Here is a 12,340-nt window from a genome sequence, read left to right on the forward strand (position 1 = left end):
ATATATATATATAATTTGAGTATTTGATTTTAAAACTTTGAATTCCAAATTCATTCCCTTCCTCCCTTGTCACCCACCCTTACTAGGAAGATAAGCAGTTCAATATAGGTTATACATGTGTGGCTAATGCAAAACAATAACATAGTAGATACATTGTAAAAGATTTGAATACATTTCCCTCCCTCCTATCCCACCTCTCACTTTTTCTATTCTCTACTTTGATCCCATCCCTTTTCAAAAGTGGATGCTTCCAACTTCCCTCCCCCCCAGCCTGCCCTCACTTCCATCATCTGCCCTCTCATCCCCTTCCCCACCTACTCTCCTGGAGAGTGAGATACCCTGTTTAGTGTGTATTTCATTCCCTCCTCAAGCCAAATTCAATGGGAATAAGGTTGACCCATTCCCTTCTGCCTTCCATTCTTCCCCTCCATTGTAAACATTTTCCCTTGCCTCTTCTATATGAGATAGTTTACCCCATTCTGTCTCTCCCCATCTCTTCTCATTATATTCCTCTCTCACCTCTTAATTTTACCTTTTTAGTATCATCCCTTCCTGTTAAATTGGTCCTGTGCCCTCTATGTATACCTACAAACATATACACACACATTTACATATGTATTCATATGCCCATATACCCTCCACAAGCTCTGGCAAGCTGGACACACACCCCAGGACCTCCACCCTAGACTGCAGTCCAGATCCAAGAAGGTTAAAGCAAGAGTGATTACCCCTCAAACTGGTGCTTGGTCCCCCTACACTCTGCAGGCCTGGAGCTGAAGCTGCCATGTGGCGCTGGCTGACTGTGCCGGCATCTCAGAGCTTGTGGAGACCTCAGAGAGGGCACCCATCTAATACCTCCGGCAGCTGAGAAAACCCCAGCGTTTGGGACGAAAACTCCCCTGTCAGGTGGCAGAGTCCTACTGTGGCAAAAAGCCCAAAAGTCAAATCATTGAGTGGCAAAATGAGCAGACAGAGGAAACAAAGCAGACAGAAGATTCCAACGTTACACTCCTATTTTGGGGACAAGAAGGAGCAAGGCATGGAACAGGAGGAAAACAGTGAAGTCAGAACTCCTGCACCAAAAGCTTCAAAGGAAAGTACAAGCTGGTTACAGGCCATAGAGGACCTTAAGAAGCAGATAAGAGAAGTGGAGGAAAAATTGGGAAGAGAAATGAGAACAATGCAATAAAATTATGAAATGAGAGTCAACAGCCTGACTGAAGAAAATAATACCTTAAAAAACAGACTGACTCAAATGGCAAAGGAGGCTCAAAAAGGCAATGAGGAGAAGAATGCCTTAATAAGTCGAATTTGCCAGATGGAAAAAGAATCTCAAAAGCTCACTGAGGAGAATCATTGCTTCAGAATTAGATTGGAGCAAATGGAGGCTAATGACTTTATGAGAAATCAAGATGCTGTTAAACAGATCCAAACAAATGAAAGAATAGAAGGCAATGTGAAATATCTCATGCGAAAAACCACTGACCTGAAAAATAGATCCAGGAGAGATAATTTTAAAATTATTGGACTGCCTGAGAGCCATGACCAAAGTAAGAGCCTGGAAAGCATCCTCCAGGAAGTTCTCAAAGAAAACTGCCCTGATGTTTTAGAACCAGAGGGCAAAACAGAGGTTGAAATAATCCACCGATCACCTCCTGAAAAAGATCCCAAAAAGAAAACTCCTAGGAATATTATAGCCAGGTTCCGGAATTCCCAGATTAAGGAGAGAATATTACAAGCAGCCAGGAAGAAACAATTTGAATATTGTGGAAACACAATCAGGATAACCCAGGATCTGGCAGCTTCTACACTGAGGGATCGAAGGGCCTGGAATGTGATATTCCGGAGGTCAAAGGAGCTGGGATTAAAACCTAGAGTCACCTACCCAGCAAAACTGAGTATCATGTTTCAAGGGAAAAGATGATCATTCAGTAGAATAGAGGACTTTCAAGCATTCTTGCTGAAAAAAATCAGAGTTGAATAGAAAATTTGACATTCAGATACAAGAAGCAAGAGAAGCATGGAAGGTAAACAGGGAAAAGAAATCATAAGGAACTTATCAAAGTTACTATTAACATTCCTACATGGAAAAACAATAATTGTAACTTATGAAACTTTTCTCAGCAGTTGAAGGGAATAGAAATATATATAGACATATGTATATATATATATATATATATATGTCTATATATGAGGGTATATGGGCATATGAATACATACGTAAATGTGTGTGTATATGTTTGTAGGTATACATAGAGGGCACAGGACCAATTTAACAGGAAGGGATGATACTTAAAAGGTAAAATTAAGAGGTGAGAGAGGAATATAACGAGAGGAGATGGGGAGAGACAGAATGGGGTAAACTATCTCATATAGAAGAGGCAAGGGAAAATGTTTACAATGGAGGGGAAGAATGGAAGGCAGAAGGGAATGGGTCAACCTTATTCCTATTGAATCTGGCTTGAGGAGGGAGGGAAATACACACTAAATAGGGGATCTCACCCTCCAGGAGAATGGGGGCGAAGGGGATGAGAGGGGGGATGGTGGAAGGGAGAGCAGGCTGGGGGGGAGGGAAGTTGGAAGCACCCACTTTTGAAAAGGGACAGGATCAAAGTAGAGAATAGAACGGGTGTGAGGGAAATGTAGTCAGTCTTTTACAATATATCTACTATGTTATTGTTTTGCATTAGCTGCACATGTACAACCTATACTGAACTGCTTGTCTTCCCAGTGGGGGTGGGTGGCAGGGGGGGAAGGGAATGAATCTGGGATTGAAATTTTTAAAATCAAATATTCAAATATATGTGTATGTGTGTGTGTGTGTGTGTGTGTGTGTGTGTATATATATATGTATATATATATATATACTGTTATTAATACCATCTTACATGTAATTAAGAAATGGGATGTACAGGCACTGAGGCATAGAGATCCACTGGAAAAGTCGAAACGGTATGGGAGAAAATATGGGAGAGAGCAGATTGAAGGTGGGGATATCCTGTGGGACTGCTGTTTTGGGGGGATGGGTGGGGGAAAAACGGGGAGAAAATTTGTAACTCAAAATCTGGAGGAAATGAATGATGTAAATCGGAAGTTAATAAAGCATTAAAAAATAATAATAAGGAAACAGTGTACAGGAGAAGATAGAATGGGGTCACTTATGCATGTAGAAACCTTTGCCTTGGCAACAAGAAAGACCACCTCTTCTTGTAAGAAAAGTGAAGAAGAAAAAAGTGACAGAAGGCATCTTAGTGATGTAAAATGAGGAGGAGGGGAAAAGAAGAATTTCTCATTGAATGGTGTAATTTTTTCTATGAAATATGAGAAAAACTTTTTAGCTAAAAGGGTAGGTATTAGCTAAAGAGGGCAGGTATTTTGAGAATTTTGAAGTTTATTAAATGACTTGGAAAAGCTGTGTGGGAAACAGGATAGTAAGTCAATTAGAGAGATGTAAAAGGATTACCTAACTTTTGTGAGGGTCCAGTTGAGATTAAATCACATAGAACTTTTAATATATTACATATAGAGTTGCACATACATATATAGTAAGTAGTGGAACCAGTTAGCCCCGTTTTGGGATTTTCCTCATCTTCATTCTGAAGCATGTGAGTAGGAGTGAAGGTGGTAGATGGTAGGAGTAATCCAGGGCCAGTGCTTGGCAAGATGAGATTTTTGATAGGGTAAGGGAATAAAGGACTTTAGAAGAAGACAGTATAGAATTAAATTGGCTTGCCAAGGAGTCGAGATGGGAAAAGAAATGAATATAGCTAATGCAGGGGTAGTGGTCTGAGAACGAACTGTGGGATGAAGGGATTAGAGGTATTGGTGAGGAGACAACTTGGTGGTTAACAAGGCAGTTAAGGAAAAGAAAAATGCTGGCAGGGAGGTGGAAAAATAAGAACAACACTGTACTGTTGGTAGAGTTGTGAACTGGTCCAGCCATTCTGGAGAACAATTTGGAACTATGTCCAAAGGACTTTAAAATTGTGCATAGCCATTGAACTAACAATACCACTACTAGGCATGTATCTCAAAGAGATCAGAGAAAAAGGAAAAGGACCTATATGTACAAAAATATTTATAGCAGCTCTTTTTGTGTTGGCAAAGAATTGGAAATTGAGGGGATGCCCATCAGTTGAGGAATAGCTGAACAAGTTATGGTATGATTGAGATGGAATACTGTTGTGCTATAAAAAATGGTGAAGGAGATGGTTTTAGAAAAAACCTGGAAAGGTCGATAGGAATTGATGCAAAGTGAAATGAGCAGAACCAGGAAATCACTGTACACAGGAATAACAGTATTTTAATGTGAAATTTAAAAATTACAGTGATCACCTGTGAAAGACTTAGGTACTCTGATCAATACAGTGATCCAAGCTAATTTCAAAGAACTCATCATGATGAAATATACTGTCTACCTTCGGAAAAAGAACCCATGAATTCCGAATGCAAATTGGAGTATGTATTTTTTGCTTATTTTTCTTGCTTTTTGTGCAACATGACTAATATGGAAATATGTTTTGCACGATCTCGCTAGTATAATTGACATCATATTGCTTGCCTGTTCAGTGGGTGGAGGAGAGACTAGAAATAAGGGGAGAATTTGGAAGTAAAAACAACAATTTTTAATGAATATTGCCAAGATGGCATATTAGAGGTAGCAGCGCAACTGAACTTTCCCATCATTCCCCTCCTAACAACTTTAAAATAATTCCTCAAATCAAATTGTGACGTGGTACAGCCAAAAGGAGGTCAAGGTGAGACATTTTTCCAGCTTAAGAAAACTTAGGAGGTAGGCAGGCGAGGTCTGTGCCACCAGGATGGTAGACTGTCAGGAGTTTAGCACAGTACATGTGGCACCAGTACAAGACTCAGGTGTTAGAGGCAGCAGCAGCTTCCAGAGCTCTCAGGCCAGGGACATTTAGGGGTGGGACAGCCATTCAGAAAGAGATCAGAGGGGACCCTTTAGCACTGGGTGCTTCTGGTGTTGATTAGTAACTCGGTTGCCCATATCAGTTCTGGGTCACAGTTCCAGTACCAGGAGGAGCACTGTAACTTATAGCTGCAGGGATAAAGAGCTCTTTCTTGATCAAGACCAGAATACAGGCCAGGAGAGCAGTAACCACACCTCTCCTAAGATAACATCACTTTGGAATCCCTGAAAACTTGTAGACTCCGAGAACTAGCTCTGAAAATAGCATCACAAAAAAAGCCTGGAGCTTGGGACAGAGCCTCCCCAACCCCAGGTAAGCAGAGCCCAGCTTAAACATAAAATTCAAAGTCAAGAAATAGATTTGAAAAATGAGCAAGCACAAAAAAAGAACTTGACCGTACAGAGTTACTACAGTGGCAGAGAAGACCAAGACACAAATTTGGAAGACAGCAATGTGAAACCAGCTACAAGCACAGCCTCAAAGGAAAAATACTAATTTGTCACAAGCCCAACAAGATTTCCTGGAAAAAGTAAAGAGAGGAGAGTGGTAGAGGCACACACAAAAATGTTGAAGAAAATAACACCTTAAGAAATAGAATTGACCTAATGGTAAAAGAGGCACACAAATTCGCAGTAGCAAATAACTCCTTATGAAGCAGAATTGGCCAAATAGAATAGGAGGTACAAAAATTCACCGAAGAAAAGAATCCTTAAAAAGCTAAATTAGCCAAATTGGGAAAAGAGGTTTAAAAGCTCATTGAGGAATATAATTCCTTAAAAATTAGAATTGGACACATGGAATCTGATAACTCTGATAACATGAGACATCAAGAAGCAGGAAAACAAAATCAAAAGAATGAAGAAAAATAGAAGTAAATGTAAAATATCTCATTGGAAAAACAACCGACCTGGAAAATAGATTGTGGGGAGATAATTTAAGAATTATTGGACTATCATAACTATCATAACTGAAAGTTATGATAAAAAAAAAGTCTAGACATTATATTTCAAGAAATTATACAGCAAAACTGCCCTGATATCTTAGATCCAGGGATAAAATGGAAATTGAAAGAATCCACTGACTTCCAGAAGAGAGCCCTAAATTAAAACTCCCAGGATGTTACAGACAAATTCTGTAGCTCATTCTATAGGTCAAGGACAAAATATTACAAGCAGCTAGAAAGAAACAATTCAGATATCATGGAGCCACAGTCAGGATCACACAAGATTTAACAGCTTCCATATTAAAGGAATAGAGGACTTGGAATATGCCAGAATGCAAAGCAACGAGGATTGCAACCAAGAACCACCTACCCAGTGAAATTGAGTATAAACCTTCAGAGAAAAAAATAGTTATTTAATGAAACAGAGGACTTTCCAGCATTCCTATTGGAACTGACATTCAAATCAAAGACTCAGGAGAAGCATAAAAAGTTAAACATGAAAGAGTAATCATAAGGGACTTAATAAAGTTAAACTGTTTACATTCCTAAATGAAAAGATGATACATGTAACTCCTAAGAGCTTTATCATTTCTAGGACAGTTAGAAGGAGTTTGCATAGAGGGCATATGTGTGAGTCAGTTATGTTGGAATGATCCCCAGAAACAATGAAAGCATAAGAAAGAGGGCTACGCTGGGAGAAGGGGGAAAGGAGAGGGAGAAAGGGGAATTTTTTTTTCTCACATAAAAGAGGCACACAAGGAAGAGCTTTTATAGTAGAGGAGAAAATGGGGGAAAGAGTGGGCAATGCTTGAACCTTAATCTCAATGGAATTGGTTCAAAGAGTTCAGTTGGACATAAAAAAATCTATCTTACCCAATGTAGAAGGGGGCAAGAGAAAGGGGGAGGATGATAAAAAGGAGGCTGGACCAAGAGAGGCAGTGGTTAGAAGCAAAACAGACTTTTGAGAAGAAACAAGGTAAAAAGAAAGAGAAGAAACAGGGAAAAGGACAGAAGGAAATACACAGTAATCTCTAGTAGCCACTGGTTTGATCAAAACTTGAAAAACTGGAAAATAATCTGGTAGAATGTCCTGGGATTTATTGTATGAAGTTTGGAGGCAGGCAAAGGGCCACTCTTGAGGACCACTTGTGGCCTCAAGGCCTCAGGTTCCCCGCCTCCAGAGCAGACAGGAGAAGCATTTAAGAGGGTAAATGAGATGAAATTCCACAGCTAAGGAACAGTATAAGCAAAAGCATAGAAGCAGTGTGTGAGGAATGGAAGGTCACGGTATGAGATAAGACTAGGAAGGTAGGTTGTGGAGATCCTTGAATGTCAGGCCAGTTATTTTGTGTATTGAGCAAGGGGAGCTAGTGAAGAGAGATGATATGACCATATTCATGCAAAGAGAAGTTAAGTGGCATTAAGGAGAAAAAGGAGGAAGTCATTGTTTTCTCATATGTAAAATGAGACTAAAAACAGTTCAGGCTCTTATCACCACTCTCCAAGCTCCCCTTCCAGAATGATTTCCCTTAGGTACTGACTGTATGACTCCCCTATTCACTAAACTTTTATAACTTCTTACTGCCTCTGGGCTCAAACATAAACTCTTCTGTTTAACTTTTAAAGCCATTCACACTACCTGCCCTCACCTGATCTTTACATCCTCAGTGAGTCTTATTCCGCTTCTTGCACTCTGTCCTCCAGCAAACGTTCACACATGTTCCTCCACTCCAATCCAGTCATCCCAGTAAACATGTGTAAGCTCCATCTCCCAGAGCCATGCCTTTGCCCTGGCTGTCCCCCGTGCCTAGAATGCACTCCTCTCTTCTGCATCGTAGAATTCTCTTTACAGCAGAGCTCAAACACTGCTTCTGCGTGAAGCCTTTCTTTATCTCCCCCAATTGTGAGTGCCCGCCTCACCAAAATACCTTGCTGACAACTTTGTATTTATTCTATTCATATTTGTTTTCAACATTTTCCTAAATGTGCTCATCCTTAGTAGGGGGCATCAATGAACACAGATAATACAAATACACATAAACTAAATACAAAAATATAAGCTAAGTACAAAGTAATTTCTGGGTAAGGGTAGAGGCCACTAGCAATTAGAGGGATCAAGCTAGGCTTCGTGGAACAAATGTCATCTAAGATGAGTCTTGAAGTTTAGAGATGCTAAGGAAGTGAAGAGGGATGGGAGGCATTCAGGAAAGGGAATTCCCATTGAAAGATTGTCCTTTATGGGGTCTAGCAAGTAGGCCAGTTTGGCTTAAATATAGAGTATGTTAGGAGGAGTAATTAGCCTGGAAAGAGCTTGGAGCCCAATTGTGTTGAGCTTAAAATGCCAAACAGGTTTGTAGTTTATCCTAACAAGAAGTCACCAGAGCCTCTAGAAGGAAGAAAGAAAGGAACATACAAGCATTTTTACTATGTATCAGGCTCTGGGGATGCAAATGCAAATGTGAAAGAAAGACTGTCCTTGTTCTCCTGGAGCTTGGACTTTGTTTTACTGAATTCTTTGCAATTTGGAAAAGTCTCCTGGGGCCAGAGGGAGGAGGGAGGAGATAGAGGGACAATACCCAAAAGAGCCAAAAAAAATGTATATCCAGAGGATGGGGGAATGAAGGTGCCAGGCACGTAGGCATGCTGAAATCCAGAAAGGAGTAGGGACAGGAAAGGAATTGAAGGCTGTCAAAATATTTTTGTTTTTTTTAAGCCTTCCTATTGTAGACTTGCTCTATTCTATTTTTGAAAGTATATAATAAAATGAGATGGTTGAATTAAATGGTATCTAAGGCCTCTACTCTTAAAATTCTGTGATTCTGTGTTTTTATCTTTGTAACTAACTGATCATTTCTCTTGTCTAGATCAGGACAGTCAAATCCAACTTTTTACCTTCAGAAGGGATGTCAAGCTTATGTGCTCAGAAAAAAACCACCTGGCTCTCTCCTTCCCAAAGCACACAAGGTATGACAGTGTTAAATTTATTGATGAAGAATAGAACATTTTAGACTTGTGAATTAAAATTTAAAGATATATTTTCTTTAAGTGAAGCCAATGAAATGTATTTAATTTGTCAGGTTTCTTAAAATTATGCTTCTCTTTTCTACCGAAAAGCACATCAGAGGTAAGCCCTCAAATACTACATAGTCATCTTTAAACCACTAGTCCTGAGCCATGGCCTATCCCTCTGTAATCTTGTCTAGGAGAGCAGTTATTCAACAGCTTTGTTCTTAGTTCTAGTCAATTTATGTAGGTTTTACTTTGGTTATTTGTTTAAATCATGTGTAAAATGACATCAAGATGTGAAGAGCCACACAAAAGGTTTCCATCCCATGTGTGGATCCTTTGTGGAAGGGCTGGTTAGTGTGTGCAGAAGAGAGGCGCAGGATGCAGATGCAGGGAGAGGTCCCAGTCTGTAGTGATGGAGTGAAGACCACATCCGTTAGGTCACAGATCTCCTGAATTGAAGTTGAAGGAGTAAAACAGTTGCAGCATTCTGGGACTTTATGTTGTCCTTATAACTGTCCACTGAAAGAAGAAAATTAAAATAAGTTCCTGAATAGGATTTTCATCTAATTTATTAACAACAAAACGTAAGCTTTGACAAAGACTTCTTCGGTTGTTCTTTAGGTGTTGAACTTTTAGCTAATTATAATGATAAAAAATTACTTTGTTAAAGTGATATGCCAGGTTTTCAAAAGAAGAGAAAATGGGACAATCAATGTGGAAGCTCCTTGAAAAGCATAGACACATTCAAATAAATGCAAGAATGACATTTAAAGATTTTGCTAAGTAACAAAACTACATTAAAGACATTGATTATTAAATTGGCAAAGATTTGTGAAAGGATCTGTTCAGCCATTCACTTCCTCGAAACTTACTTACTGTCTTCTTACTGTGCACTAAACACTGTGCTTGGCATCGTTGGGAGCACTGAAATGAAGAATTCTCTGCTCTCACCTAGTCTGTAGTCTAGTGGGGAAAATGAAACGTATATAAATAATTACAGTATGGAAATGCAATTTTTTTAAAAGTACAAACTGCTGTGGGAGGTCAGAGGAGAAAGACATTTCTTTTGCCCATGAGAATTAGGGAGGTCTTTGGATATATTTTTTTAGAGAGTAGATTTGAGAGAGTCAGAGAAGATTAACTTAGCCAGATCCAGTGAGGAAGGGCTTAGGGCAGAAAGAAGAGTGTGAGTGAATACAGGAAGGTGGAAGAGGACAGGGAATGTGCATGAAGCCCACAGTAACCCAGTTTAGTTGGGGTGTGAGGTGTGTGTACTAGGAGATGGGAAAGAAGATGGCAGCCAGATCACAAATGACCTTGAATGCTAGGTTTAGAAGGTCAAAGTTGATTTAATAAGGAGCCTTTGGAGCTTTTGGGACATGGGTTTGGGCTGGGCTTTCATAAAATTATTCTAGCAGTATTGTGTAATTTGGACAGATGAGTCAGAGATAACAGAGTAATAATCTAGGTAACAGATAATGAGGACCTATTGAATGAGGGTGCTGGTGGCAATGACCATGGAAGAGAAGGAAGAGATTTCATAAATATTTCAGAAGCAGAATGGGTAGTAGATGGTGGGGCGGGGTGAAATAAAGAGGAGTCAAAGGTGAAATCAGTATTTGTTCTCTGGTGAAAGGGGAAATGGTGTTGTAAACCCTAGACAAAATGAGTGCTGATAACAGACCTGGCTTAGGTCCCAGCTCTAGCCATGTGATCTCTGGGGCTCTGGAGGGAATAACACTGCTACTATTTCATAGAGCTAGTGAGGACAGAACTCTGGTGTGCAATGTAAATTCGTATCAGTACTAATTAATATCAATCATTTGATTAGTGCCTTTGTATTAATAATTAACTAGAACTAGTATTAACGAGAATGTTGAAGTCAGGAGGAGGAGCAGGTTCCACTCTTGTTGCCCCTGAAATGTTAGGGGGACATATAAGTGGAGATATATAACAGGAAGTGGGGAAATTGGATCTAGAACTTGCAGAGAAGTTTGAGAGGGGAGGTAAAGAGTTGGCAGACATTTGAATAGAGGTGTTATTTAAAGCTGTCACATGTAGATAGCTATTTTTACCCCCATTTTGCAGATGAGGGTCAAAGGACTAAGTGACTCATCCTTGGTCACAAAGCTAATTAAGTGTCAGAGTCTTGGGAACAGTCCTGGGAAATGCCATCATTTGGAGGGGAGGAGAAGAAGAGGTAAAAAAGAGACACAAAGGGTGGCCACTGAAGTAAAAGGAGAACCAGGTAAAGTGTGGTACTGTAGAAGCCAAGACAGCTTACCCCCTTTTTAAAACCAATTAACAGTTTTGCTTTCATTGTAGAATAAAAAACTATTTTACCTCTCCTGCCCCTCTCCCCACTCTGCAACTGATTTAAATTGGCTGAGACATTATATAGGTATTTATTAAAATAGGATTCTACTTGTATATCTAATTAAGAGCCAATTTCATAATTTATAGGAGTTCTAGTAATTTGGGAACCAATTATACTTTTGGAAGGAAAATTTGGTACTGTAATATTCTTGGAAAATTACTTTTATTGTCATATGGAATCTTTACTAATCTGGTCCTGTAAACATTTTCTCTTGTAGCAGGCAAATTAAAAACCAGAATCCATTTAAAATTATTAGGATCATGGCTTTAGATTGGAAAGGGCCTTCATGGTAACCTAATGCTAGCCTTCATGTTACAGATGAGGAAACTGAGGCCCCTAGGCTGGTGAAGAGACTTGCCTAAGGTCACACAGTCAGAACTTGCCAAGTCCTGACTCCAGATCTAGAGCTCGTGTGCTCTCTCTCTCTCGCTCTCTCTCTCTCTCTCTCTCTCTCTGTCTCTCTCTCCCACCCCCCCCACACTGTACCACACTGCCTTATAATTCAGAGGCTAGGGTATGTAAATATTGTTGCATATGTTTCTATTACAAAAAGAATGCTGAACTACACATCAGGAGCACTGGGATTCTGCATGTTGAATAATATATTATTCTCTTTAGATTGATAGAGAATTCCACGTGCAGAAAGCCTTGTTTTCTAATGGATTTCCAGTCCCTAAGCCTTTACTTTACTGCAATGATGTCTCTGTGATTGGAACCGAGTTTTATGTGATGGAGCATGTAAAGGTAAATGAATATACAGTGTTATTAATATAATAATATTATATAATCAAATAGATTGGTTTATGTTAGCTTCTGCTAAGTGTTTGTTTAAAATTTTACTGATTTTAACATCAGTGTCACTCCCCAATTGAATTCTCCCTTGTCACAAAAAAAGTAGTGGTGAATGAAACAAAACCCATGGGTCAGGTCCAGCCATGTCTGCCTGTGCTGAGGAGGAGGAAAGCATGCTTTACTTCTGATGCTATGATTGGTCCCTACAGTGATCATAATTTTGTTCTCTCTTTGTGGTATTGTTGTGGCCAGTGTGTAAATTGTTCTCTTGGTTCTTCTCACTTT

At 39.6% G+C, this 12,340-nt stretch overlaps 2 protein-coding genes across 2 annotated transcripts in view; one reads left to right on the forward strand and one right to left on the reverse strand.

Annotated features, from left to right (window-relative positions):
• The window catches only part of ACKR4 (atypical chemokine receptor 4), a 781,696-nt gene that overhangs the window by 723,435 nt on the left and 45,921 nt on the right, over positions 1-12,340 (reverse strand). The gene's annotated exons all lie outside the window — the stretch shown is intronic.
• Positions 1-12,340, forward strand: part of ACAD11 (acyl-CoA dehydrogenase family member 11) — a 100,108-nt gene that overhangs the window by 11,678 nt on the left and 76,090 nt on the right. Inside the window, exons 2-3 of the mRNA XM_069088377.1 lie at positions 8,742-8,841; positions 11,882-12,007. Of these exons, the coding sequence (XP_068944478.1) occupies positions 8,742-8,841; positions 11,882-12,007 (226 nt within the window). The remainder of the gene's footprint in view (positions 1-8,741; positions 8,842-11,881; positions 12,008-12,340) is intronic.

This window comes from Petaurus breviceps, unplaced genomic scaffold (assembly GCF_028583685.1).
Source record: "Petaurus breviceps papuanus isolate PSGF00001 unplaced genomic scaffold, PetGlider_PUasm1.0 185, whole genome shotgun sequence".
In the NCBI taxonomy this organism is placed as follows: Eukaryota; Metazoa; Chordata; class Mammalia; order Diprotodontia; family Petauridae; genus Petaurus; species Petaurus breviceps.